Source organism: Chiroxiphia lanceolata, chromosome 18, assembly GCF_009829145.1.
Source record: "Chiroxiphia lanceolata isolate bChiLan1 chromosome 18, bChiLan1.pri, whole genome shotgun sequence".
NCBI lineage: Eukaryota > Metazoa > Chordata > Aves > Passeriformes > Pipridae > Chiroxiphia > Chiroxiphia lanceolata.
The window spans coordinates 345,942-370,767 of record NC_045654.1 but is presented as its reverse complement, the minus strand read 5'-3'; the positions used below and the strand labels follow the sequence as shown (position 1 = coordinate 370,767).

The window sequence follows — 24,826 nt, the reverse complement described above, 5'->3', positions numbered from 1 at the left end:
GTCAAAACCCGGGGCTCTTGGACACCCAGGGTTGTCAGACCCCTGGAGCTGCTGGGTCCCAGAACAGCCAGATCCCGGGGCCATCGGTCTCCCGGGGGGGCCTCCCGGGGACCTGGAGCTTCCAAACCACCGTGACAGCCGATCCCCGGGGCTACTGGATCTCGGTCCCCTCCAAACCCCGGGGACACTGGACTCCCTGGACTCCCGGGAGCTGCTGGACCCCCGGGCTGCGCTGGAAGCCAGGACTTCTCATCCTCCCATTCTCCCTCGGGGACCCTCCCCCCGTTCGGCGGCGCTGCCCACCCGGTAGAGCTTCCCCGGGGCCGTCGGGGCGGCGCTGCCCGGGGCCGGGGCGGCGGCGGCGGCGGCCCCCGGAGCCTGGCCCGCCGTCAGGGGAACCAATGCGGAATTTCCTGGCTGGCGGCGGGGCCCCTCCCGCCGCTGCCGAGAGGGGCGCGGGGGAGGCGGCGGCGAAGCGATCACACCGCGGCTTCCGCCCGCCGAGCGGCAGCCGGGACCGGCGGGGACCGGGGCGGGCGGGGACCGGGAGCGGCGGAGCCGGGGCAGGGGGACAGCGACCGGCCCCGTATGGGCTGCGCCGGGTCCGGCCGGGCCCCGCCGCTCCGCCGGTGATGGAGGCCCGTGCGCTGCGGCCGCCCCGCCGCCCCCGGGCCGGGGCCGCGCTGCTGCCGCTGCTGGCGCTGCTGGTGCTGCCGTTGCTGAGCCGCGGAGCCGCGCAGGAGCTGAGCCCCCGCGGCAGGAACGTCTGCAGGGCCGGCGGGTAGGAGCGGGGGCGGGCAGGTGTGCGGGGTGTGCGGGGCGGGACGGGACCGGACCCCCACCGCGGTGCGGGGTCGGGGCCGCGGGACAGGACACGGGACGGGCTCGCCGGTCCATCCCCCATCCCGGGCAGCCGCCGCGCTGGGCGCCTTCCAAGACAAAGTCCGTCCTGTGCGGGGCTGAGGCGGGGGGAGCCGGCGGCGGGGCGGGGGTGAGAAGCCCAGCCTGAGTGGGGCCGGGGCGGGGGATGATTCTGATCCCCGGGGTGCTGCGGGGAGGCGGTCTCGAATGCCCTGGCTCCGGTCTCACACTGCACCGGGACCAGTCGTGTTGAGGAGAGCCGGTCCTGAATTCCTTTGGAGCCGGTTCTGTATACCCCAGGGCCAGTTCTGCTGTGGGGAGCTGGTGTTTGATGTCTCTGGGGATGGACTAAGGGGAGAGGTAGGGGTGGGGGGGAAATCCTGCATCCCTGGGGCAGAATCTGAGGTGGGAAGCTGGTCCTGGGTGCCTTCAGGGATCAGGTTGCACTGTGGGGGGTCGGTCCTGCACCCCCCGGGGGCCGGTCATGCTATTGAGCCTGGACTGGTGGGATGCAGGCTGCTCTGGGTATCATGGTGGAGCTGTACTGGGCTGCTGATGATGGTGGAGTTGGCAGCTTCAGGACCCTCGGGTTTGGCTTCAGGAAGTGGGTGCTGACACTGTCTAGCTGTCTCAGGGGTCACATCCTGCCTGCCTGGCCAGGGGCAGGGTCCTGGGAGGTGGCACTGCTGTGTCCCCACTCCCAGTGCTCTCTTGTGTCCCACAGGGTGCTTTGCAGAGCATCACCTCAGCCGAGCTTCTCCACAGAGCTCAGGCATGGTGCTGCCCAGGCTCCTGGGCCAGGCTGGCCACAGCAAAGGGGGAGAGTGCCCACAACTACTGCCTCCTGCCTGGGAGAGCTGGATCCCCTGACCCTGATGGGGGGCCCAGGCCATAAATGCACCTTTACATCTTACCCATGAGGTCAGACGAGTCCACAAGGAAAACATGTGCTGCGAGTGAGAGGGGCCGCATAATGGCTCCATTCAGCAGGCCCGCAGGGCGCTGGTGCCCCCTCCTCAAATTACAGCCTGAGTTTCCTAAGGAGGCATTTCACGAGCCAGAGCAGCCACAGCTCTTGCCCATGCTGTTCCACAACAGGGGAGGATGCAGGGAGCTGCCTGTGACCTGCACAGCAAAGCTGCCACCACGTCCTGGAGATGGGGTGCCTGGGTGCTTCCCCTTGCACAGGGACCCCCCCATCCACACTGGATGAAGGTTGGGAAGATGCTGCACCAGCCCTGCAGGGCTTGGACTCGCTCTCTGTGCCACTTGTGGGGTGTGCAAGAGGCACTGGCTGTTGAGTGGGACAGGATCCATGGGATGGGCAGGGAGTAGTGTCCATCGTCCTGTGGGGACAGGACCTGAAGACAGCCTGGGAGCTGGGGATAGTTGGACAGGGATGGTCTCTAGGAAGCTCAGATGATATTTGCATCACTTTTCACCCCTCACCCTTCCGCAAACCCTTCTTCTCTCTCCACCCACCTGCCTGGCACCCACCACCATCATGACTGTGTACAATGGGCATGGAGGACACTCCATATGTCACCATCCAAACCTGTCCTGTTGGCCCCAATGCCCTGGTGCTGCAGGTCCTACCCTGTGTCTGGGGCTGGGGGCAGAGGGGCTGGAGGTGGCCTGGGGTCCCAGTGTCCCCCATCTGAGCCTGGTGAAACTGCTGTTTGGATTCTAGGCTCTGCAAAGCCCATCCAGGCATCCTGTGGAGATGCCACCACAGGTTTTGGAGGGCTCAAGGAGAGGATTATGTGACTTCCTGAGATCTGGCTTGCAAGGAGCAATTCAAGAAGCTATTTAGGGCAGAAGAAAAGGGCATATTTGGGGCTCTTTGGGGTTTTGTGTTCTAAATGCAACTTGTCGCTAAATTTGAACCTCTTTTATGATTGGTTGCCCATTGGCATGACCCTCTCCAAAGGTGCTGGTGGGGATGCAGGCTGGTGACAGCCTGGGCACTGCTTTGTCCCTGTCCTGCTCTCTTGCTAATGCTCTCATTTGATAATCTTGGGGGTTTACTTACTTTTATTTTCTTTCTCTGTCCAAATGGTTTCTGTTTATGTACATGGTCCTACTCCTGCCTGCCCTGGGGATCTCTGTCTGCCTGCACTCCAAAGCTGGGGTCGGGGAGCTGCAGCTGGCATCAGCTGGGAGTGTGCTACTGGCTGGGACCTGCTGGTACCAAGAGTCCTGTGTCCCACACAGTGGAAGCTGGGTGGCACCAAGTGATGGGTAACACAAAGAAAGAAGGAGATTAGCACTGGGGTGATGCTTGGGAGAAGCAGCGAGGCAGGGATGGAGGAGCTCTGGGGATGGGGAAGGTGCCAGTAATGCTCTGAGTGCCAGGGATATGCTGGGTGTCCACAGGGCTCCTCTGCAGCTCCATCCAGTGGGCCGAGCAGGGAGGTCTCACGTGGGACCATGGGCAGCAGCTCCCACCCAAGCCCCAGGGTCTTGCTCCTGCTTTCAGAGGTGTGAGCCTGCTCATTGTTCAGGGAGGGCTATGTTGGTCTGGGTGAGGAGCCATCCCTCTTGCCTCAGGAGCCCTCTCCATAGCTGTTGGTAGAGAGGACATGTTACAGGGAATGATGTAGGATAGTAATCCACAAGAAAAATATTCTGCCTCTGTGGAAACCCCAAGATCCTTTGCTGAGGTCCCACTGATGCTCAGCATGAGCAGGATGTGGCCATGGGCTGGGGCCAAGGCTGGCGTGGAGCGCTCGTCCCTGCAGGTGACAGCTTCGTGTCTGCCCACAACCTGCTCCTCTTCCTCCACATCAGCTGAGCTCCCCAGCCCCAGCCACAGTTTGGAGGCAGTTTTTCCTTTTTCTTTTCCCAGCATTTGTAGCACTTTGAAGGAAAGAGAAAGAAATAGGATATGTATTTGCACTGGATGTCTTCAGTGGCATGTCCACGTGGGTCAGGAGCAAGCTTTTAAACATGTCTCCTAGTTATCCTTTTCCAGTGATCATGGGGCAAGTGGAGCTCTGTTAAGGAGCTGAGGCCATGAAACATCTTTTAGTCCAACATGCTAATGGCACTGGTCACCTGCAGCCAATACTGCCCCTCCCTGTGGCTGGCTGTGCTCAGGGACCAGTTCTGGTACCATACTGGGAGCACTGGTTTCCCAGTGATGCATCCTTGCCACAGGAGAGGTTGATTGCTGTCAAAGCTGCTAATAAACGAGGCACAGGCTGAGCAGGGTGTGGGTTGCCATTAGCAGGCACAAGCAAAGAGAGATTAGCTATCAGGAAAAAGATAAGCCCAAAAGATAAGAGGTGGTGGGCTGGATCCCAGCTGGTGGTGGTAGAGGTGCTGCTCGCCTCCTCCAGCTCATGGCAGAAGAGTTTTTCCTCCTGCCACTGTGTTACAGTGACTCCCAGCTCCCCGCTGTCAGCTTGGGGCTTTCATCAAGAATGATGCATTTTGGCGCATCCCCCATGATGCCCATTTTGGTGGCCAGGCTGAGCCATTGGAGAGAGGAGGTTTCCCAAGGAGAGGAGTTTCCTCTTGCAAACCTGCAACAGTTTCATCTAAAACCCCACCAAACTGAATTTATAAAGAGTGGAGTGGTGAAAGCAACCCCAAGTGGAACAGTGGGGGCTTTGGCCATGCCATGGGAGGGCAGAGGCACTGTGGACCCTTCCCCACCTGAGCATCCCAGCACAGCTGACAAAGCTTTTCAGGAAGGGCAGCCTGAAGCCTCTTGCAGAGAAGAACCATGACTCCAGCCCACCCAGTCCTCAGGGAGGTGATTTGGTGGTTGACCCCCCTTTGCCATTAACCCCGTGCATCCTCCTGCATGTCTGGCAGGATCAGAGCCCTCCACTCGAGCCCCGGGGTCCCCATGATGGGGGGTGTACGTGCCGCTGCCATCGCAGCATCTTGCGACCGCTTCCACAGGCTGCATAGATGGAGCTATTTTGGGCTCTGGCTGCAAGGCATTTTTTCCAGGCCTCGAATCATTTTTGTGGTTCTTTTCTGCCTCCTTTCCAACTTTTCACCGTCCACGAAAAGGGGGACACGATGCTTCTGGCTCGGCCGCATGGGTGCTGCCCGCCGAGGGGCCAGGGGTGGGAGCTGCATCCCCAGTCCCCCGGTTTGGCCAAGGGGCTGCTGGCAGCTCCCTCCTCGGCCCCAGGACGAGGCAGTCTGGCAGCCAGACGTGGTCCTGTGACTGCGCTGGGTTTCGAGCGAATACTTCCTTGCTGTCTCCTCCTCTTCTGCATTTGTTACGTATAAAGAGGAAAAGGAAAAAAAAAGCCAAATGCATTCCAGGCTGTGCTGCAGACCAGCCCGGGTGAAGTCTTCCTTGACTGCAGCAACTGCTTTGACTGTTTGTGACCCTCCAGCATCACTCCCATCGCCTGTGGGAGCAGGCAGCATGGGTCACCCTGAGGACAAGTGGGTGGCTCTGGGAATGAGCAAGGGTCCCCAAACAGGGATTTCTGTGAGGTCGTGGCACAGGGAATGTTCTTCCCACATTCACTTGCAGCATCATGAGCCCCCGAACATTTGCTTGGAGGAGTCATTGACCAAGTGTGGGTGAGGTGTCCCTGTGTGTCCCATCCAGGCAGGGAGCTGAGCATCCCTGGCTGAGCCTCTGAGGGGGTCTGAGCCCCATCCTGATCAAGCTTGTGCCAAACATATCTTGCCTGATAACCCTGTGCCTGGTGCTCCCTAGAGGTGGTGGCACTGCAGGACACCCAGGAGATCAGGGACACATTCCAGTTGCCTGTAGTTGGCATTCCCCTGCTCGTACATGGGCACATCTCCTGGGAGCTGACTGTGCTCCAACTATTCTGGCCAGGTCGTTCCAGCCTGCCTTTGAGGTGCCAACCCTAGGCCACCAAGCAGCAAGCCTGGGGTTCAGATCATGTCTTCCCCTGGGACATTTAGAGTCTTCCCTTTTTTCCCAGCTTTGGGGAGGGTTCTTTGGATTATTTATTTTTTTCACTGTAGAGGTTGCAAACATGACTTTTGCTGTTTCATCACTCATTAATGAGAGGAAGTGGTCTCATCCTTGCTCCTCTAGTCACCTCAGTGGTTGGTGGGACATCTCAAGCAGCACTCATGGGAGGCCTCCAGCAGACCCATAACTCCCTGAGTGCTGGAGGAAGAACCAAGAGCTCTCTCTGTCCCCTGGGAATGCAGCAACCAGTGGCAGGACCTCTCACCATCATGGCTTCAGTGCTCCTGGTGGGTTCTTGGGAAGGACCAGGACTTTCTGAGGGTTCTAACTATTTGTGATGCTTTTTTTCTCCCCTGCAGCTCCTCGGTGCTTGTGTGCTGCCTAGGATGGAGGCAACAAGGAAGCGAGTGTTTAATAGGTAAACACTGCCATTTTGCTTTGTTGGACACTGCCCATCATTTGCTGAGCCCTCCTGGCCTCACCACCACTGTCAGGGGCCACTCTGATGTGTCCTGTGGCTGGGACCCCCTGTCCTGGGGACTGCAGCTGGAGTCCTGCCTCTCTGCAGTGCTCCAGCATCATGTGGATGGAAAGGGTGCTCAGCTCCAGACCTGGGGGTCACAGGTCTCTCCCTGACAGCTAGCTCTGGGTCTAAGGATTTGGGGCTGCTGCACAGGGACCCAAGGGACAACGAGGTGTCCCCTGGGGTAAAGGTGCAACTGCAGGGATGGGACTGAGATTCCCCATGGGTGCTGCAGTAGCATGGGGAGCTGAGCCAGAGCCCCTGGTGGAGAAGAAGCTGCCCAGACCAGGCACATATATATCGTGGCCCCAATGGGGAGAGGCTGCTGGGGCGGGCAGGGTTGGGGCCATACAAGGTGTCACAGCTTTTTACTGGGGCCACAGTGAACCCAGCATGGATGCTCAACATGAAACCCTGGGAGCATCATCCCCTGCACTGCCACCACAGTGAAGGTGGCTGTGCAGGGTTCCCTGCAGTCTCGGCTGTCCATGGGGCTCACCACAGCCCGGGAGAGCCACAGATGGCAGTTCGCAGCTGGTAGCAAAGCCCACGTAACCAACTAACCCACTGTGCATGAGCCCTGTAACCGCTCGCTGCATGCTTTGGGAATGGGATGCATCCCCTTTGGAGGGGAGGAGGACAGGATCTGCCAGGACAGTGTGGGGAGGACGGTCCCACAGTGAGCTGTCCCCATCTCCTGCCCCCCAACCTGCTCTAACTGTTAGACTCACTGCTCCTAATCTGTGTAATCTATCTATTTTAGGGGTTTCTATAGTATCCATCACCGTAGGTCTAACAACTCCCAGGTAAGGTGGTTGGGATGGGTGGTTGTCTCTCCCGATGCCTAAGGAAGCTTGTCCAGGGTCGTGTGGGATCTGCAAGCACCTGCCTGCACTGCAGTGCTGCCTGTCCATGCTGCCTGTCCAACATGCTCTGCCTGCCTGGCTCCAGTCATCGGCCTCAGCACAAGTTCTCAGCAGGAGAGGGGCGGGTGGCCTTTGGGGGCCGGTGGCCGTGCAGGAGAGGCAGTGGTGGGGTGGGAGTGGCACTGCTGTGGTCCATAAGGAGTGCAAGGAAGGGGACCATGCTCATGGCTGCCCACAACCCCTCTATCTCATGCCCCCTTCTCCCCTCTCTCAAGGCGGAGCTGAGCAAGGGACAGCGCCCCGCTGGGTGCAGCTGCTGGCATGAACGAGGCTTGGCTGGGTAGCAGGAGGCTGGTGGCCAGGATGGAGTTGATCTGGGTGGCAGAGTTGGAGCTGAGCTGGGTGACAGGAGGCTGGTGGCATTTTCCTGGCGGGGATCCCATCCAGCCACTGTGGTTGCTAGGATGGTGATAGTGCCACAGCTCAGCAGCACTCAGAGGGCTACTGCACAGCCCTTCCCCTGCTCTGGGGGGCTTTGGGAGGGCTTGGGGGAGTAGGGATGAGCAGGCAGTGCTCAGGGGAACAGGCACTCACACTTATGCCTGCCGTCTGTTTGTGCATCCAGCCGTGTGCGAGGGGAACTTTACCTGCAAGGAGAACGAGGTGTGCGTCAGGCCCAGCGAGTGCCGTTGCCGCCACGGCTACTTTGGCGCCAACTGCGACACCAGTGAGTACTGGCAGGAGCCCTCCTGTCCTCAGCAGGGTTTACTGGGGTGGCCCCAGCTTATCCTGGGGTGACATTCCAGAGCAGAGCATCGGGGATCAAGCTTTGAATGCTTTTGCTCTGCCCTTGCCTGTCCCCTGGGCATTGTCCTTTTGCTGGGGTCTCCTCTGAAATCCAGTGTGCTGCAGGGAAGAGAGGGAGGATGGTGGTCAAGAGGTCCTGTTGGGACTGTGGGTCCCTCCAGTGGTGGGGTTGTCCCCCTGGGTAGTCTGGGGCTGATGGATCTCCCTGCAGAGTGTCCGCGGCAGTTCTGGGGTCCCGACTGCAAAGAGATGTGCAGCTGCCACCCCAACGGGCAGTGCGAGGACGTGACAGGTCAGTGCACCTGCAACCTCAACCGCTGGGGTCCCAAGTGCGAAAACATCTGCCTCTGCAAGCATGGCAAGTGCGACCAGAAGACAGGCAAATGCACCTGCGAGCCCAACTGGTGGGGCCCGCAGTGCTCCAGCTCCTGCTATTGCAGCCACAACTCTCAGTGCGACCAGCAGACAGGCAACTGTCTGTGCCAGCCCGGCTGGTGGGGCCGCGGCTGCAACAACCAGTGCTCCTGCAACAACTCGCCCTGCGAGCAGTTCACAGGGCGCTGCCAGTGCCGGGAGCGGACGTTTGGGCCCCGCTGTGACCGCTACTGCCAGTGCTACAAGGGCAAGTGCAACCAGGTGGATGGGACCTGCACCTGCGAGCCAGGCTACCGGGGCAAGTACTGCCGCGAGCCGTGCCCAGCCGGCTTCTATGGCCAAGGCTGCCGGAGACGGTGAGTGGGCAGACTCTGCTGGGTCTGATCCGGCACTGGTGGGATGCAGCAGCAGGAGATTTTGGGGCTGCGCTGAGTGATGGTTTCCCCCTTGGCCATTGCAGGTGTGGGCAGTGCAAGAGCCTGCAGCCATGCACCGTGGCAGACGGGCGCTGTCTGACCTGTGAGGCGGGCTGGAATGGCACCAAGTGTGACCAGCCCTGCTCGCCTGGCTTCTACGGAGAGGGCTGTGAGAAGCTCTGTCCCCCCTGCAAGGATGGCCACACCTGCAACCACATCAATGGCAAGTGCTCCCACTGCAACCCGGGCTGGATCGGAGACCGGTAAGTGCAGCTGGATCTTGGCAGAGTGATGCTTGGCTTCCCTGATTCTCCCTGCGCAGGGAACAGGGTTGCTGTGGGGTTCTGCAACCCTGGAACCAATCCTGGGTACAAGAGTCTGCAGGAAAGCATCCCAGCTTGAGAGCTAAGCCTCACTGCAAGCGCAAGGCATTACCTGGGCATAGGGCACAGGTCTTGCAGGCTCCCCCCAGTCCCATGGCTGTGTCAGAGAGCTCAGTCCATCCTTGTACCCCTTTCCTGGCTTCAGAAACCCCAAGCCACCACAGTGACAGCCTGATCTCCCTGCATGTAGGGGGATGCCAGAGGTCCCCAAGTGCTATGGATGCTCCAGTCATCTGCCCTCATCCTTCCACAGGTGTGAAACCAAGTGCTGGAACGGGACATACGGGGACAACTGTGCCTTCGTCTGCAGCAACTGCGTCAATGGCCAGTGCCACTTCGAGACCGGGCGGTGCCTCTGCCACCCTGGTTCCCACGGCACCTAGTAAGTGAGGCACAGTAAGCACACTTTTGGGGGTGATGCTCAGGCACCTCCTGCCCCATTGGGTCCTATGTGGTTCTCAGCTGAGGGGTTTCCTACTGTAGAAGCGCTCGCAGGTGATAATTCGGATGATGTGGGGAGCAGAGGGAAGGACATGCTCACAGAACCGTTAGCAGCAAGGTCATGCTGCGAGAGGGATTGTGCTTTAGAAAATGCCTATTTGGCCAAAAAAAATTGACAAAATGGTGGTTTGTTGGGTTCTTTTAAGTCCAGGGTGGAATTTCTATCCAAAAAGAGAGAAGAAACCACATCCCAGAATAACGAACAGCCTCACAGGCATGGCGTCCGCAGGGGGTCCTGCTGCAAGCTCTGCCTCTGACCAGGGTTTTACCCAGGCCCCCTCCTTCCCCCTGCCCAGGAAAGGGGTGCAAGGGCCTGCTCACATCCCTGGGTGGGTTTTCACAGCATGGGACTGAAATGTTGTTTGAAAACAAGAGGAAAAAGTTTCCCACCCATCTGGGACATGCAGACAGTTCCTCCAGGTCCTGCCGGGTGGTGCTCAGGATTTCCCAGCAATTAACTGCAAGGGTGATGGCAAGGACAGGGATTTGGAGCTGGCATCCTGCCCATGCTGGCATTTCATTCAGGGCATAGAAACGGGGAGCATTTGCGTTTTGGGGTTTATTTTTGTGGAGCTTCACCAACCACTCACAGTGCTGAAAGAGCCACTGGCACAGGCACCAGCTCAGGATGCCCGCCCTGGGCATCATGGCCAACTTTGGTAGTGAAGGCAGAGGTGAGAGGGTCCCAGTGCTCAGCAGGGGGGGGTGCAGTGATGCTTTTGGCACAGTGCCAGAGGACAGAGCATGGATTACAGAATCATGGAGTCAACTAGGTTGGAAAAGACCTGAGATTAAACTGTTCTGAGCCCAGCACAGCACCAGGACTGGGGGGATGGAGGATGCTCAGGATGCAGCGCAGCCCCAGCAACGTCCTGGTGCCATAACCGCGAGCTGAGCTGTGCCACGCAGTGCACGCCGGGCGGGCTCAGGGACATTCCCAGCGCTCAGGCAGATCCCTGTCACTATGTGCAAACTAGTGTTTTTGTCAGCAGCATATAATTTTACTAAAAATGGGATTTCTGGAAGGAAGGCAGAAGCAATGTCCTTGCCATGAAGGGGTATCCTTTCAGCTCTGTGTCGGGAGGATACTTAAAGGAACAGCTGCTAAAGTGTGCACAAAGTGCTTTATCTTTTCCCTGTCTTTCCCAGAGTTGTCAGGACCCTCCTGGAAAAAAATCACCCCCCTCTGCTCTCCCAAAACCTCAGCCTGGGGCAGAAATGTGGGGCCAACTGGTGGGGCGAAAGGTTTTGTGTGGCTGAGGGAATATCCCTGCTCCTGTTCTGCTGCATTTGCTTCCCGGCACAGCCATTGGAATGGACATGGGGGCTCAGCACCCATCCTGGCGGGCACATGGCAGGCACACGGCAGGCACACGGCAGGCGCGCGGCAGGCACACAGCAGGCACACGGCGGGCACATGGCAGGCACACAGCAGGCACATGGCAGGCACACTGTGGGCACATGGTGGGCACAAAGCTTGGCCTAGGCGGCGCTTTGCAAGTCGTTGGAGTGTGAAATGGGCTGAGCCGCTTACAGGCACCATGTCAGGGACAGGGGGCAGCTGCGTCTCTGGAGGAGCAGGTTTGGGCTGGGGCCCACTGGCTCCTTACAGCTGTGGCTGCTGCAGCCAGGACACAGCTGGTGGAGGATTTGGTGTCCAGCAGTGCTGCTGGCATCTCCAAATCTGTCTGAGTCAGGCTCTGCAGTGCCTGGCCCACAGCTGGGGAGACGGGTTGGATTGGTCCCACTCCCGAGAGGCCCAGGTGCTTTTGCATGTGCCTGGTTCATGTTTTCCACGCTCAAGTCCTTGATGCTCATGGATTGGTGCCCTTTCATGCATGTCCCCATCGCCTTGGTGACTCCACCATGGAGGTCATTTTACCAGTGGTGGAGATTTGACACCAGGCAGAGCTGAATGGGGGGGGCCTACTCTGATGGAGTGGATGCCTCAGGACTCCTCTGGGTTTTTTCCTTCTTGGAGACCAAAAAAAAAAAAAATCAATCAGGAGATCTTCCCAGCTCGTGGCCGCTGCAGCTCTGTGCAGCTTGGCAGGGATGGGCCTTGGCGTGCACAGCCACATCACTGCTGAGCTGAGCTGGAATCCCTCTGCCTGACACCGGGGTGTCTTTAGATGTGACTGCTGGGTTAATGACCTTTCCTAATTACCATGTCTAATGGTAATGGTGAAGGGGAATGGTGAAGGGGAATGGTAAATGGGTGAAGGGGAGCAGTGACACTGTCAGAGATCCAGCTGAGCCAAATCCCCAGAGTAATGGGCGAAACTGCTGGGTGGGCAATGGGCTACTGATCCCTGTAGGTTACAGGGTCCCTCAGGGTGTGGTTGAGTTGTCAGAGCAAGCTAGAGAAGTGCTCCTTGAAGTATGGAGGGCTTGGGAGAAGGTAGCAGCCAAGCGGCCCCACATTGCTGTGCCCGATGCACCACTCTCATCCAGCCCCTTCCCTCCAGCTGTAACCTGACTTGCCCTGCTGGACGCTATGGAGCCAACTGTGCCGAAGCCTGCAGCTGCCACGATGGCGCCTGCGACCCACTGACAGGCGCCTGTCACATGGGTGAGTGCTGGAGGGCACAAGCCAGGGCTGCCACTGCCACAGGGCTGGCACCAGGCTGAGCCATGGGTCTGCCTTGCAGAGGCCAACCAGAGGATGGGGGTGATCGGGGCAGGGGCCCTCCTGGCGCTGCTGCTCATCCTCCTGCTCTCTCTGCTCTGCTGCTGCTGCGTCTGCCGCAAGAAGAACGAAGCCTGCAGGTGAGTACCGGGAGGGATCTCACCAGGCTGGGAATGTGGGGGACCAGTGGGGTCTGGAATTGACAGGGGGATGCAGGGACCATGCTGGGACAGTGGTGCTGTAGGGAAACTGAGACAGAGCAGTGCTGCCCACGTGGCACCGTGCTGGTCCCTGGGGTCTGAGCAGGTCCTGCTGCGTCATTGGGGCTGATAGAGGGGCTCGGGATGAGCCCTGCCTGGGGAGCCCCTTCCTGCTCTCCCTGACTTTGTTTCCCTCTTGTGGGCCAGCACTTTATGGAGACCCACCAAGTCTCCTCCTGTCTCCGGGGGGTTGGAACTGATCTGCAAAGGGAATCCTGAAATACAACAAGGGCATTAAGAGGTGGTCAAGACCCCCAGAACAAACCCCTGGGCCATGGAATGAGACCTAGGGAACAGGGAGGATGCTGACTGTTCTGCATGAGGATGATCAGGGCTGGGAGAGTGAGTTCCTGAAGCAAGGTCAGGATGTTGGCAGCATTTTGGCATCACCAGGTAACATCCTGCCATGAGGACAGGCATAGGGACAGACCCACAGCAAGGAGAAATGCTTCTGCTGCTCAGCAAGGGACGAGAGGACAGTTGGAGCTCCTCCGGCTACAGAGAAAACCCCCTCGTGCCACCAGCCACTGCACAGGAATTTTCCAGAAGCCTCCCCTTGCAGCCCTGCCAGCTCAATCCCAGCCCAGCACAGCTGGCTTGGAGAGCCTGGGGGCTGCAGGAAATTATCCTGCAGATAAAGCACAAAGGCAGCCCTGTGGGCTGAGGTATGGCAGCGGGAGAAGGGGAATGGCTCCAGTTTTGTCTCTCCCAGGGTGTTCGGACCACAGTGTCCCCAAACCTCTGGGTGACCCGTGGTGCTGTCCCAGTGCAGTCCCTTGCCAGAGCGTCCCGAGGGATCACAGCAGCAGTGGGCATGGCACAGGTTCCCTTCCATCCACATGCAAAGCCACTCACTTCTGCGGCTGCAGAAAATTGCTTGAAAACTCAGCCCCGGGAGGCTTCCAAACCAGAGAGCAAATAAAGAGAAACCGCGTGTTTGGCTTTGGATTGGGATGATTTTAATTTTTTTTTAAAGATTCAGAGTCTTGACCGGGTGTTGTGGGTATTTTGGGGCTGCACTGCCAATGACCATGGCTGGTTCTGGTCTTGCCACCATCCCCTGGCACTACTCTGCTTCCTGGTGCAGTGCAAGCTGGTGCCCAGGGCTGGCAGCAGCCTGGGTGGATCCCCAACTCCCTGCGCCCTGGGCATGCCCCTGCTTTGATCCACCCTATTATTGTTCCAAAACCCTCTTTGCGTTTGCAGCATCCCTGAGCTCCTGCCTCTCTCTGTTACCTTTGAAGGCTGTCTCTTTCACCCATGAAGTCTGTCCCCACCGCGGGGAGGGGAACGGTGTCTCTCTGACAGTGCCATTACCTTCTCTTGCAGCTCCAGCCAGGACCCAGCAGCAGCCAAGAAGCCACCGAGACGCTTGTGCGGGCGGTTCAGTCGGATCGGGATGAAGCTCCCCCGCATCCCTCTGCGCCGCCAGAAGCTACCCAAGGTCGTTGGTAAGATGCTGGAGCTGGGGAGGGTGCAGAGAGCCAGTCAGGCTCCAGGGGCTTTATTCCTGTCAGAGCAGTGTGCGTGGCTCCTTTTGAGCCCCAAACCAGGGTGGTGAGCATGGCATAGTGGTGACAGGGACGTGTGTCCTCAGGAGAGTTACCATGGTTGGTGCAAGCCTCCTGGCTAACAGGGGCTCAACCCTTTCTGACTGCAGCATCTGGATCTCCAAGCACATAATTTTGCTTTGTGAGGCAAGGGTGGTACCAGGTGCTGGAGCTCTGCTTAGAAGTTTCAGATTTTGGGTTTACTCTCCTGAGGTTTCTGTGGAGAGGAATGGTCCCTGTCACTCGGCAAAATGCCTCTTTTACCCTTTTGGTCCTGAGCTAACCCTGCCCCAGCTTTGTCTGGAGCCAGAGCACCCAAGGGGGATGCCCCCCCTGCTGCTGTGTGCAGCAGAGTTGTGGGTGGAGGGGCAGAGACTTGGGTTGAGCTCCCCACACTGCCTGGGCACAGAGTGGGCTTGCAGGGGACTGCTCACACCTGGCAAAGCCCCTGACCCGGCGCTGTCAGGGCTGTTGGGGACTCCCTGCATCCAGGCAGCTGGGGGATGCTGTCTGCTGTCACCCTCCTTGCACCTCTGCAGCATGAGGAGCTGGGGATATGCTGCAACCCGTTGAATAAACTTGGGGTGAAGGCAGCACTCCCCACCTTGTTCTGGATGGGGTTCAGCCCCAGCCTCCTTTCCTGAGCCCAGAACTTTCGTGGGCATGCCATGCTGTTGGAATGCCCCAAGCAGTCACATCCCAGTGCACAGTGGCTCAGTGTGAGGCCAAATTCCCTATCCCAGATGGATAGGGTGACCCCCATCCCTGCACAACAGAGGTGACCCCCATCCCTGCACAACATGCTTGAGCTTCAGCATCAAAGCTGAGCCCTCACCACGTGGGGCACAGCAAAGCTCTGCCTGGAGCAGGGTGTGTTGGGGTCCAAGAAACATTCCTGCTGCAAGGATAACAGAGGATCATAGAGGCTGTGTTTGTGGAAGGGGCCGGGAAGGGCTCAGGGAGGACAGAAGGTGCCTATGTGCGGCAAGGGCAGGGGGGGCTCACAGGGGGCTGCCTGTGCCTTTCCCGTACCGGCCCATGGGCAGCTGGCACCTGTCCAGCCAGTCTGTGTACAGAGGGCAGCAGCGGCCTCGGGAAAGACTAAGGATGCTCAGGATGGTCTCAGGTCCTGGCAGGGCTGGGGCTGTTCCTGGAGTCTGTTATGGGGCTGAGGGTTGTTATTTCACTGGAGGGAAAAGCTTTGGTCAGGGCTTGCCTTGTGTTATCCATCACAGCAGAGCCCTCGTGGGTTCCAGCAGCTCCCAGTCCCACTGGTGCATGGTCTGGTAATGCCTCCAGATCCTGTTGGGTCTGGGGACTCCCTGGGTGACAAGGACCTGTTGAGTTGCCTGTGGCAGCTGCATTCCTGATGCCTGGTAACCACGCTGCCACATCAGCATGTGGCCCCACCTGGAAGCCAGAGCAGGCAGTATCTGGTGGCAGAGGCCACTTGTTCCCCACACTGGTCCTGCCCCAACAGGAGGGTCCAGGGTATGCAGAAGTGCCCCATTGCAAGTCCAGGTCAGTGCTGGAGGTGCTCAGGACCCCATGGCTATGTTGCAGTGAAACTGGTGCTGGCTGATGCCCAGTCGATGGTCACTCTGGATCTGTTCACGTTCTGGGCCATATGTTTATTGGAACCAGGTGGGTTTTCTCATCTGGGCTCAAACACCAGTGAGCACAAGTCTACACGTGGTAGAACCCTCCCAGGTGAGACAGCAGGTCTTGAAGCCCCACTGATGCTCAACAGGTGCCTGGCACCCCAGGTTTCTCCCTCAAAAGCTGCTCCCAACCTTGGCACCAGCTTTGGATCCACAACATCTCCCTAGGGATTACACCTGAGCTGGCAGCCTGCAGGGCCACATCCTGGGCTGACGCAAGCAGCCGTGGTGCCAGAGTTTGGGCATCCCTGTGTGTGGTATTTGCTCATTGGAGTGTCAGTGGTACCAGCATGGGTCTCAGTCCCATGTCACCCCACAGATGCTGGGGCTAACCCAAGCTCTACAGCCCACCACGTCATCTCTCCAAGCAGCAAAGATCAACCAGCCCTGAGGGTGATGCCGATCATGAGTAGCTTGGGCTGACTGAGAGAGGGTGGCCAGGAGGGCTCTGGAATCCCCCTCTCATGGTCCTTCTGCAGCTCCTCGCTGCTCCATCCTGGTCTAGAAACCAGTTGGCCACCGTGCAAGCAAAGTTTGGGTTGGCACCCTGGTGCTGTGGCTCCAGAAGATTTCAGGGAGCAGTGGCAGGAGAGAATATGCAGGAGGCATCCACATTTCTCCCTGCCCCACCAGCCCATGATATTTTGCCCAGGGGAAATAAATCCCTGGGGACCCCAGACTTCCCAAAATCTCTGAGTGAGCTGCATATCCTCATTTCATCCTTTGGCTGTATCCTGGGTCTCACTGGAGTCCCAGAGATGCCTCGTGGCTGTAAGTCCCAGTCACTTGTCACGCCTCCTCTCAGGAAGCATCTCCCTTCATCTTCTTCCAGCCGGCTGCTTTTAATTTTCTCCTTTTGGTTTTTATTATAAGGAAAGACATTTTGGAACTGCTGCTTCCCCTTCTCTGGGTCGTTTGCTCTTTAAATATCTCTGCTTGGGGTTTTTTACCTTAATCCAAGAAGCCAAACTATGCAGGGACAAACGTGCAGCACTGCCATCATATTAACAGCCCTGCATGTCTGAAGCCAGATTCCCTAATAATAGATAAGCGTTCCAGTGGGCATCCCAATAACACTAAATTTTGTTGTAAAACAAGGACATGGTGCAAGAATCAAACAGTCCGAGCAGGAAACTGCAGCACAACTGGGGTACAATTGGGATTGGGATGCAGTTGGAATGTGCAGGCAGAGCTTACAAATACCTGGAAATATCCATATACAACTGGGATCCTGTCTGTGTACAGGGTTTTCATAGAATCATGGAATGTTCTTGGTTGGCAAGGATTATTGAGTCCAGCTCCTGGCCCTGCACAGGACAGCCCCAACAATCCCACCATATGCTGAGAGTATTGTCCAAAAGCTTCCTTAGCTCTGGCAGCCTCAGGGCTGTGACCACTGCCCTGGAGAGTCTGTTCCAGTGCCCAACCACCCTCTAGGACCACACTTTTGCAGCCCTTGCTCCAAAGTAAGGCCCTGCCTGGCCTTGGAGGCAACTCGTCACTGTCCCAAGGGACAAAAGCCAGCATTATAGGGATTGGGACAAGTGCATCTGATGCTGCCTGGCTCTCTGGGAGGGTCCTTCCTCCCAGCTGGTTGCTGCCACAGCCCTGTGGGTACCCAAGGGCAATGCTGAAGCTGTGAGCTTCTGGGGAAGCCCTGCAGGGTGTGTTGGAACATGAACTTATCCAGCAAAAAGCTTCAAAAATTATGAAGCTGAAAAAAAACCATCCCTCCAGCCCAGACAACTAACTGCTGAGTTTCCTTATTTCATTTTTTAAACAACAAGGTTTTTTTCTGGTGGTTTGTCTCTTCCACTTGGCTTCTCTGCAGGTGGCCCCTCGGCAGGGGGAGGTTGCTCCTACTCAGCTTCAGAATGGGAGAAGCTGGCAAAGGGATCAAAAAGTTGCAGAATTCAGGAAAAAACAGTGATGTGCATCTCCTGCTGCAGGCATCCTTTTATTATCCTTCTGCATCCTTGTGCAGAAGCGGATGGAAAAGGAAAATGCAGTCAGTGATGCTGAAGTGGGAATTAGTGGAATTAAAGCTGGCAACTAATTTCTTCCCCTGAGAAGGGGACAGCCACACTGCTAGGACTCTCTTTGTGAGGTGGCTTTGCCAGGTTGCACAGCTCATGGGTGACCACCAGGCCACTCACTGTGTCCTGTGGGACTCAGGGTTTTGGGTGGCTCATCCTTCTGCCATGTACATCCTCAGTCTGGACAGTGGAGACCATCCATGGAGAGGGGGATAGATGGAGGTGTGAGGCTTGAACAGTCTCTGCTGCCCATGGCCTAGGCATGGGGGATGCTGGTCACCACCACTGCAGGTTGATGGCTTCTGTGGGCACTTGGCTGGAGGACGTGGTGGGGAGGTGCAGTGAGAGCTGTGCCTGTGCCTTGGATGCTGTCCCTGTCCCCAGTACCACCAGGAAGGTGGGCAAGGGTGTGCAGCATCCTACCCTCCTGGCTGGGAGGGGGGTACTGGGGGATTTAGCAGAACGGGCACTGACAGCAGTTCCTTACCCTTGCAGTGGCCCACCATGACCTGGAAAACACCCTGAACTGCAGCTTCATCGAGCCACCCTCTGTGGTGGACCAGCCTTCCCCATCCTGGTCATCCCGCGGCTCCTTCTCCTCCTTCGACACCACAGACGAGGGGCCAGTGTACTGCGTCCCCCATGAAGGTGAGCAGGGGGTGCATCCCTAGGAGACTTTGGGGACATTACCAGGGCCCTGCTTGAAGAAGAGGTGTCACCCTTGCACAGTGGGGATCGTGTCACCCTGTTTTCTCGGGCCCCAGGAAGGGATGCAGGTGTTAGTCTTGCCTCCCATGCAGTTTCAAAGCTCCCTCCTCCGGCGTTTGCTGTTCCAGGGTTAAGAGCCAGGAGGTCCCTGACTGGGAGGTGGGAACAAGGGTAGTCCAGGGGGAGCCCAGGCAGGAGCACTTCGGTCCTTTCCCTCGCCAGGCACATCCCACCTGACATCCCCGTGCTCTCTTCCCACAGAGAGCGTGGGTGACAGCAGGGACAGAGGGACACCTGCCAGCCCCGGGGACAAGCTGGTGGCCCCCACCGGCGGGGAGGAAGCAGGTGAATACACATTCTTGAAGGAGACCGGCTCTGTCAGAGCCTTCCCGGGCGACAGCAGTGAGACACCCCTGCTCAAGTCCTCAGACAGTGAGCGCTCCTCCTGCGGCTCTGGCTCGGCCGGCGCCGCTCTCTACGCTCGGGTCGCCCGCCTCTCCAAGCAGTCCAGGGAGGAGGAAGATGCCACTGCAGAGCCCCGCAGCCCCGGGAAGCCACCATCCCCGGAAAGGACCAAGCCCCGTCCCCCAGACCCAGCCACTAAGCCCAAAGTCTCCTGGATCCACAGCAGGTACAACTCTGGCCAGTCCAACTCACTGCCAGCACCCAGCCAATCCCCAGACAGAGCAGCTGCCCACTCCAGCAGCCCCGAGCAAGGACAGGGCTTGGCCAAGAGGAAGAGGAGCCCGAGTGAGACATCAGCCAGTGTGCAGGGCAGAGTGGAGGAGAAGGGCAGCATGCGGGTCAAGGAGAAAGCGCAGAAGCAACCGAAGGAGCCTGGTGTCCCTGAGGGCAAAACCAACCTCACCAGGGAGCCCCAGTCACCCTCCAAGCCCAAACAGAGGAGCAAAGCCAGCTCAGAGCCGATGGAGAGCATCAATGGGGCAGTGCAGAATGCCTTCCGAAAGATGGGCACCTTCCAGCCGGAGCGGCGGGTCGGGGACTCCAAGGATGCTCCTTGCAGCCCCAGCACCAGCAAACCCCGCTCTGAGCCACTGCATCCCCAGCTGGCCTCCGAGCTGGCTGCCCAGCTGAAGGAAAAGACTCAGAGCCTCAACAAGGGGGATGGAGGCACCCGGGTGAATGGGGTGGGCACCCAGCGGGAGAAGCCCACGCCTCCACAGAAAGCCAAGCGCTCAGCAGCTGCCAGTGGCCAGAAGACCAGCAAACCCTTGCTGCCCACCTCTCCCCACCTGCAAAAACTGATCCCTGGGGTGGCCGAGCCAGCAGCTGGGGAGCCCAAGTGGGTGGAGAAGCCAAGTGCTGTCAGCAGCCAGGATCAGGTTCTTCCCAGCGAGCAGGCAGCCAAGAAAACCCCCATTAAGAAGCCTCCAAGGAAGAAGAGCCGAGAAGCCAGCCTGGAGCCATCCAGGGCAGCTTCTGTGCCCGCCCAGGCAGTACAGTGACCAGGAGCCAGGCACCAGTCCCACACTGCCTGGCCACACACCGGAAAGAAGGACATTGCCAGCACAACCAGTGGATGGGGGAGCCTGGACTGGGCAGGGGGCACTGGAAGAGCCTTGAGCCTCCATTTATCCCCCTCCACCACTCATCATCCTTTTTCCTTTAGTCACCCCTGCCCTGCGACCTGGTCCCTCCATCCATGCCCTGCTCCTGCTCCCTGCCTGGGTCTGGCAGCTCGCCCTCCCTCCCCATGCAAGGCAGGACCACAGGGAGCTGGCCCGGCCGCCACCCCAGGGGAGTCCGTGCGTGGCATATCCCCCCTCTATTTCGTAGCAGTATTATTGATCGCATAAGCAGCGCTTGTTGTACTAGACGTGCCCATGGTATATTCTGTAGTAATGGAGCCGCTCGCTTCCTGCATCCCACTCTGGTCTGTTGGGCTTGCAGAGCACCGGAGAGCTCCTCTCACTGAGCTGCTGTTCAGTGCCCAGGGCAGTGCCAGGCATGGCCCACAACCATCCTTGGCAGCAGACCCCCTGCCCCAGTGCCCTGGGCTCCAGGCACAGCTCTCCATTGCTGGTCCTGCCGCAGATGCGCTGTGCCAGCGTGGGGTCGAGCTGGTTTCGACTGATGCCACCCTTCCTCTGCCCTGGGGCTGCTCCTGTCCAGGAGGAAGTGCTATTTATGGACGGAGCTGGACACCCTTCGGGCTCCCGCATCCCATCCAGCAGAGTTGGAGGGATTAGTTTGGTACGAGAGAGCCTGGCACCTCTGCAGAGTGCTTTCCTAATAAAAGTGTATTTCTTCCATAGCTGGATGCCATCTCTCCCTGCCTGGGCTCCCCAGGAGCTGGCAACATGCTGGGAATTACCTGGTTTTACTTAAGTGCTATCCTGGTCCTAAGTGGGGTGCAGTGGGGAGATGGATGACATTGCAGCAAGTACAGGCAGGTGCTAACAAGCAGCAGATGGGGGGAATGCAGGTCCCTGCTGGGGCTGCTGCTATGTGCTCACCTGGCATCAGGAGACCAGCCCTGGGGGCAAGACAAAGAGCCCCTCATCCCCCAGTATCCAGCATACTCCCAGTGACTGACACTCCCCAGTGTAGCCTGGGTCAAGAACCTGTGGTTCAAGAGAGCTCTGATCACTGGGCAAAGAGAGCCCAGCCCTGGCTGGGTGCTCAGGATGATGGGACAAAAATGTGGGAGGATACTGGGGGTGGCAGTGCGTCCAAGGCTCTGACCCCAGCTTTCTAACCTCCTGCCCAGAGGCTGCCAACCCTGGCAGCATTTGAGGTCTCCACACAGCCCCAGACACAATGCTGCCATGGGGAAAGCTGGGACAAGCCCAGAGGCAGCTGAGAAGCAGGGGCTTCTCCCACATGGCACCTGCCCAAGATTCCTGAGCAGAAGGATGTTTCCTGCCATGAGAATTGGGGCTGTCTGCTTCCATGAGAGCCGGGGGCATTGGTGCCCACCACTGAGCTATCCTGAGCTCTGCCCACAGTGGGGGATCATAGAATTACAGAATCATAGAATCAGCTGGGTTGGAAAGGACCTCCAAGATCATCAAGTCCAACCATTGATCCAACACCGCCGTGGTTCCCAGACCACGGCACTGATGCCACATCCAGTCTCACCTTAAACACTTCTAGGGACGGAGAATCTACCACTTCCCTGGGCAGCCCATTCCAATGTCTGATTACCCTCTCTGTAAAGAATTTCTTCCTAATATCCAACCTAAACCTCCCCTGGCAGTGCTTAAGACCATGCCCTTTTGTTTTACTGATAGCTGCCTGGGAGAAGAGACCAATCCCCACCCGACTACAACCTCCTGTCAGGGAGTTGTAGAGAGTGAGGAGGTCTCCCCTGAGCCTGCTCTTCTCCAGGCTGAACAGCCCCAGCTCCCTCAGCCTCTCCTAATAGGACTTGTGTTCGAGTCCCTTCACCAGCCTTGTTGCTCTTCTCTGGACCTGCTCCAGCACCTCAATGTCCTTCCTGAACTGAGGGGTCCACAACTGGACACATCTGGATGATGGCCCAGAAGACCGCCAGACCAAAAGGTCAACCACAGCAATCTCAGAGGTGATGGAGGCAGCTGGTGGACATCAGGGTGGGATGAGACCACCTGGAACCAGTACTGCAACCAGCCCAGCATGGCACTCAAGAGGGGATGGGGCTCCAGCACACTGCTGGGCATTGCTCAGCACTGTGGAGCTGGAGCCAGTGCAGTGTCTGACACTGGCTGGAGAAGCATCATCTTATAGCACAAAGCTGAAAAATGACATCATAGGACTTGTCAGTGTTGCTTCCCAGACTCCTGGTCACCTTTCAGAGTTCCTTCACTCTCCCTCCCTTTTCCTTCAGTTTTACTTGGGAAGATGAAGGACAATGGCCAAAACTACTCCTGGAACAGGAGTGCAGAAACAAAAAATGGGGACACTGAACCTATGAGACCTGGGATGGCATCCAAGCCCCTATCCCTCCACCACAGAGGCTGTTGGAGAAACTGAAGAGGCTTCCAGGAGACTCAGTTTAATAACTATCCATAGATTAGGAAAAGAGAAGGAAAGGAGTTGAATCCAGGCAATAAAAGTGCAAAAATTGAAGACGATTAAAGCAGAAAGGTTTGTCACAGACATCACATGGTCCTATACACATCTCTTCATGTCAGCACTGAAGAGCATTCGGGGGAAACCAGCCATGATGGTGACTCAGCAATGTGAATTTGGGAATTGCCCCAGCCTCCTCTCGGGGCACTTTCTCACTCATGCAGGCAGCAAAGCTGAGGCTGGTGCCTCAGGAAATGGGGCACTGTAAGATCGCCCCAGTCCCCAGGCTATCCTGGGACAGCAGAGCATCATCCAGGCATGAGCCCGCCCATGGGCTCCGATCACAGCCCCAGCCAGCCAGAGGAGGGCCTACAAGTGAGCAGCCTATGGATAAATTCAAAAGTCCCACATCACAGACACTGGTGTGTGTCCTGGCAGGTCACCAGAGGCTCCAACCCAACCATTACATCAGGACAGCTGTGGCAATGTCTCACTGAATCTTGGGATTCTCCAAGGGTGGAGATACCCCAGCCCCCTTTGATTGTCCCAGGGCCATTCTCCCAGGGAGCAATTTTCTTCAAGGGTCCAACCTGAACCTTCAGTTGGTAGAGGTTTTACCCCATCATATCACCTGGCACCACCAAGAAGGGTTCAACTTCATCATGAAGCTCTCTCAAGGGAGGTTTAGGCTGGATATTAGGAAAAGGTTCTTCCCCTAGAGGGTAGTTGGGCACTGAACAGGCTCCCCACAGCAGTGGGCACAGCACCAAAGCTGCCAGAGCACAAGAAGCATTTGGACAATGCTCTCAGGGGCAGTGTGGGATTGTTGGGGTATCCTGTGCAGGGCCAAGAGTTGGACTGGATGATCTCTGTGGGTCCCTTCCAACTCAGGATATTCTGTGATTCTGTGATTATATGATCTTAGTCACTGGCTGTTCTTGGAACCCTTCCTCCAGCCCAGCCCAGCCCAGCCCACTCCACTTCTCCTGGCCCAATGCGTGCCAGCTCCATGACCATGTTGATATCCTTTGTCCTAGCCTCTCCAGTTTCGTTGCATCGCTCTTGAACTAGGAGACTCACAACTGGACCCTTGCTTCAGGTGTACGTATGTGCCTGTGCCCTTCCCAGCAGCCCCCACTGTGGGCTTTGCCTTACTCTGAGGAACAACAAGATGATGTTCAACCTGAGGTCCTCTGTTGCCTCCAGGGTCTTTTCAGTAGAGTCTTTCCAGTTCAGATAGGTTAGAATCTTCTTCAGGCAGTGTCCTGTGACACCATGGACCACAAAGGACATGGATGAGGCATTGCCACACCTCAGCATCATGAAGGACTGATGTCTCCTCATGATGTGAATGTGAATCTCTTTTCCAAGCATCCTGCAGACTTTCCTCCCACTGCCATATGTTGGATATCTCTGACTGACAGCTCCCCATGGCAGACACTGGTGAGGGGGCTTTGTTCAGGGGTCCACAAATCAGCAGAGGCTGAAAACCATCCATTGCCCTGCAGCTGAGAGCTTACCAGGAAGATTATACACGCTAAACACACTTACTGCTCTGAGCTGCTTTCCACCGCTCTCTTGGACATGCAGAAAACTTTGACCTCAAGAAAAAACAGCTGAACCCAGTCATAACATGGAGAAATCCAGGTGTTCTGCTCCCCTGAAATGGAGCAGGATCCACCTCCCCTGATAGACAGGTAGGGTGTTTTGTGACAATGTGGTGGCCATGGCTGAGAAGAAGCAGTGGGTGAGGCTGGCGAGAGATGCTGTAATGGAGCCACCAGCCCTCCGTTCCACCAGCACCTCATCCATGGAATCAGAGGAGCACAGGGACTCTTGTAGCCCCTCCCCTCCTCCACCAACACTATAACACTGATCTTCCCATTTCCTCCCAATTTCCCAAAGCAAAGAAGGAGCCTTTGGGTTGGACAACAGCACGTTTATTTTGGCTTGGTCGGCGAGCAGTGATAAAAGCCAGCCCGCTGCCAACAATTCATTTCCTATTTCAGGCCCTACCAAAAATAAACTCAGAAGGGAAACTCCAATGAGAACAAAACACACAGGAGACAGCTCAGGGCTCCCAAAACTATATAGGAAATTTATCCCTCAGTGTTCACTGGGAAGAGGTACAGCAGTGTTAGGGGGAATTTCGTGCTGGGTGGGGGGATTATGAGGGGCTTGGGGAACTCCATCAGGGTATAGGGATATAAATATCTATTCAGCTGACACTTCCTGTAGTGGCTCCATGTGGCTACATTACACATGGGGAAATGGCTGTTTCCGTCTTTGTGCCCCAAAATGGATGCAGGGGTCCC

The 24,826-nt window shown here is 57.5% G+C and overlaps 1 protein-coding gene across 2 annotated transcripts; it reads left to right on the top strand.

Moving 5' to 3' along the window:
• The first annotated feature begins 386 nt into the window (after positions 1-386).
• Positions 387-20,772, top strand: SCARF2 (scavenger receptor class F member 2). Of its 2 annotated transcripts, XM_032706139.1 has the most exons (12): positions 731-781; positions 6,142-6,200; positions 7,069-7,111; positions 7,797-7,898; positions 8,190-8,709; positions 8,814-9,032; positions 9,406-9,534; positions 12,122-12,225; positions 12,305-12,422; positions 13,872-13,993; positions 18,285-18,437; positions 18,759-20,772. In XM_032706139.1, exons 5-12 carry the CDS (start codon positions 8,228-8,230, stop codon positions 19,961-19,963), a joined length of 2,532 nt encoding a protein of 843 aa, XP_032562030.1. In that variant the 5' UTR covers positions 731-781; positions 6,142-6,200; positions 7,069-7,111; positions 7,797-7,898; positions 8,190-8,227; the 3' UTR covers positions 19,964-20,772. The 2 variants fall into 2 exon arrangements, with proteins under 2 accessions (XP_032562029.1, XP_032562030.1); XM_032706138.1 differs by lacking the exon at positions 7,069-7,111 and having other exon boundaries at positions 387-781.
• The last annotated feature ends 4,054 nt before the right edge of the window (positions 20,773-24,826 follow it).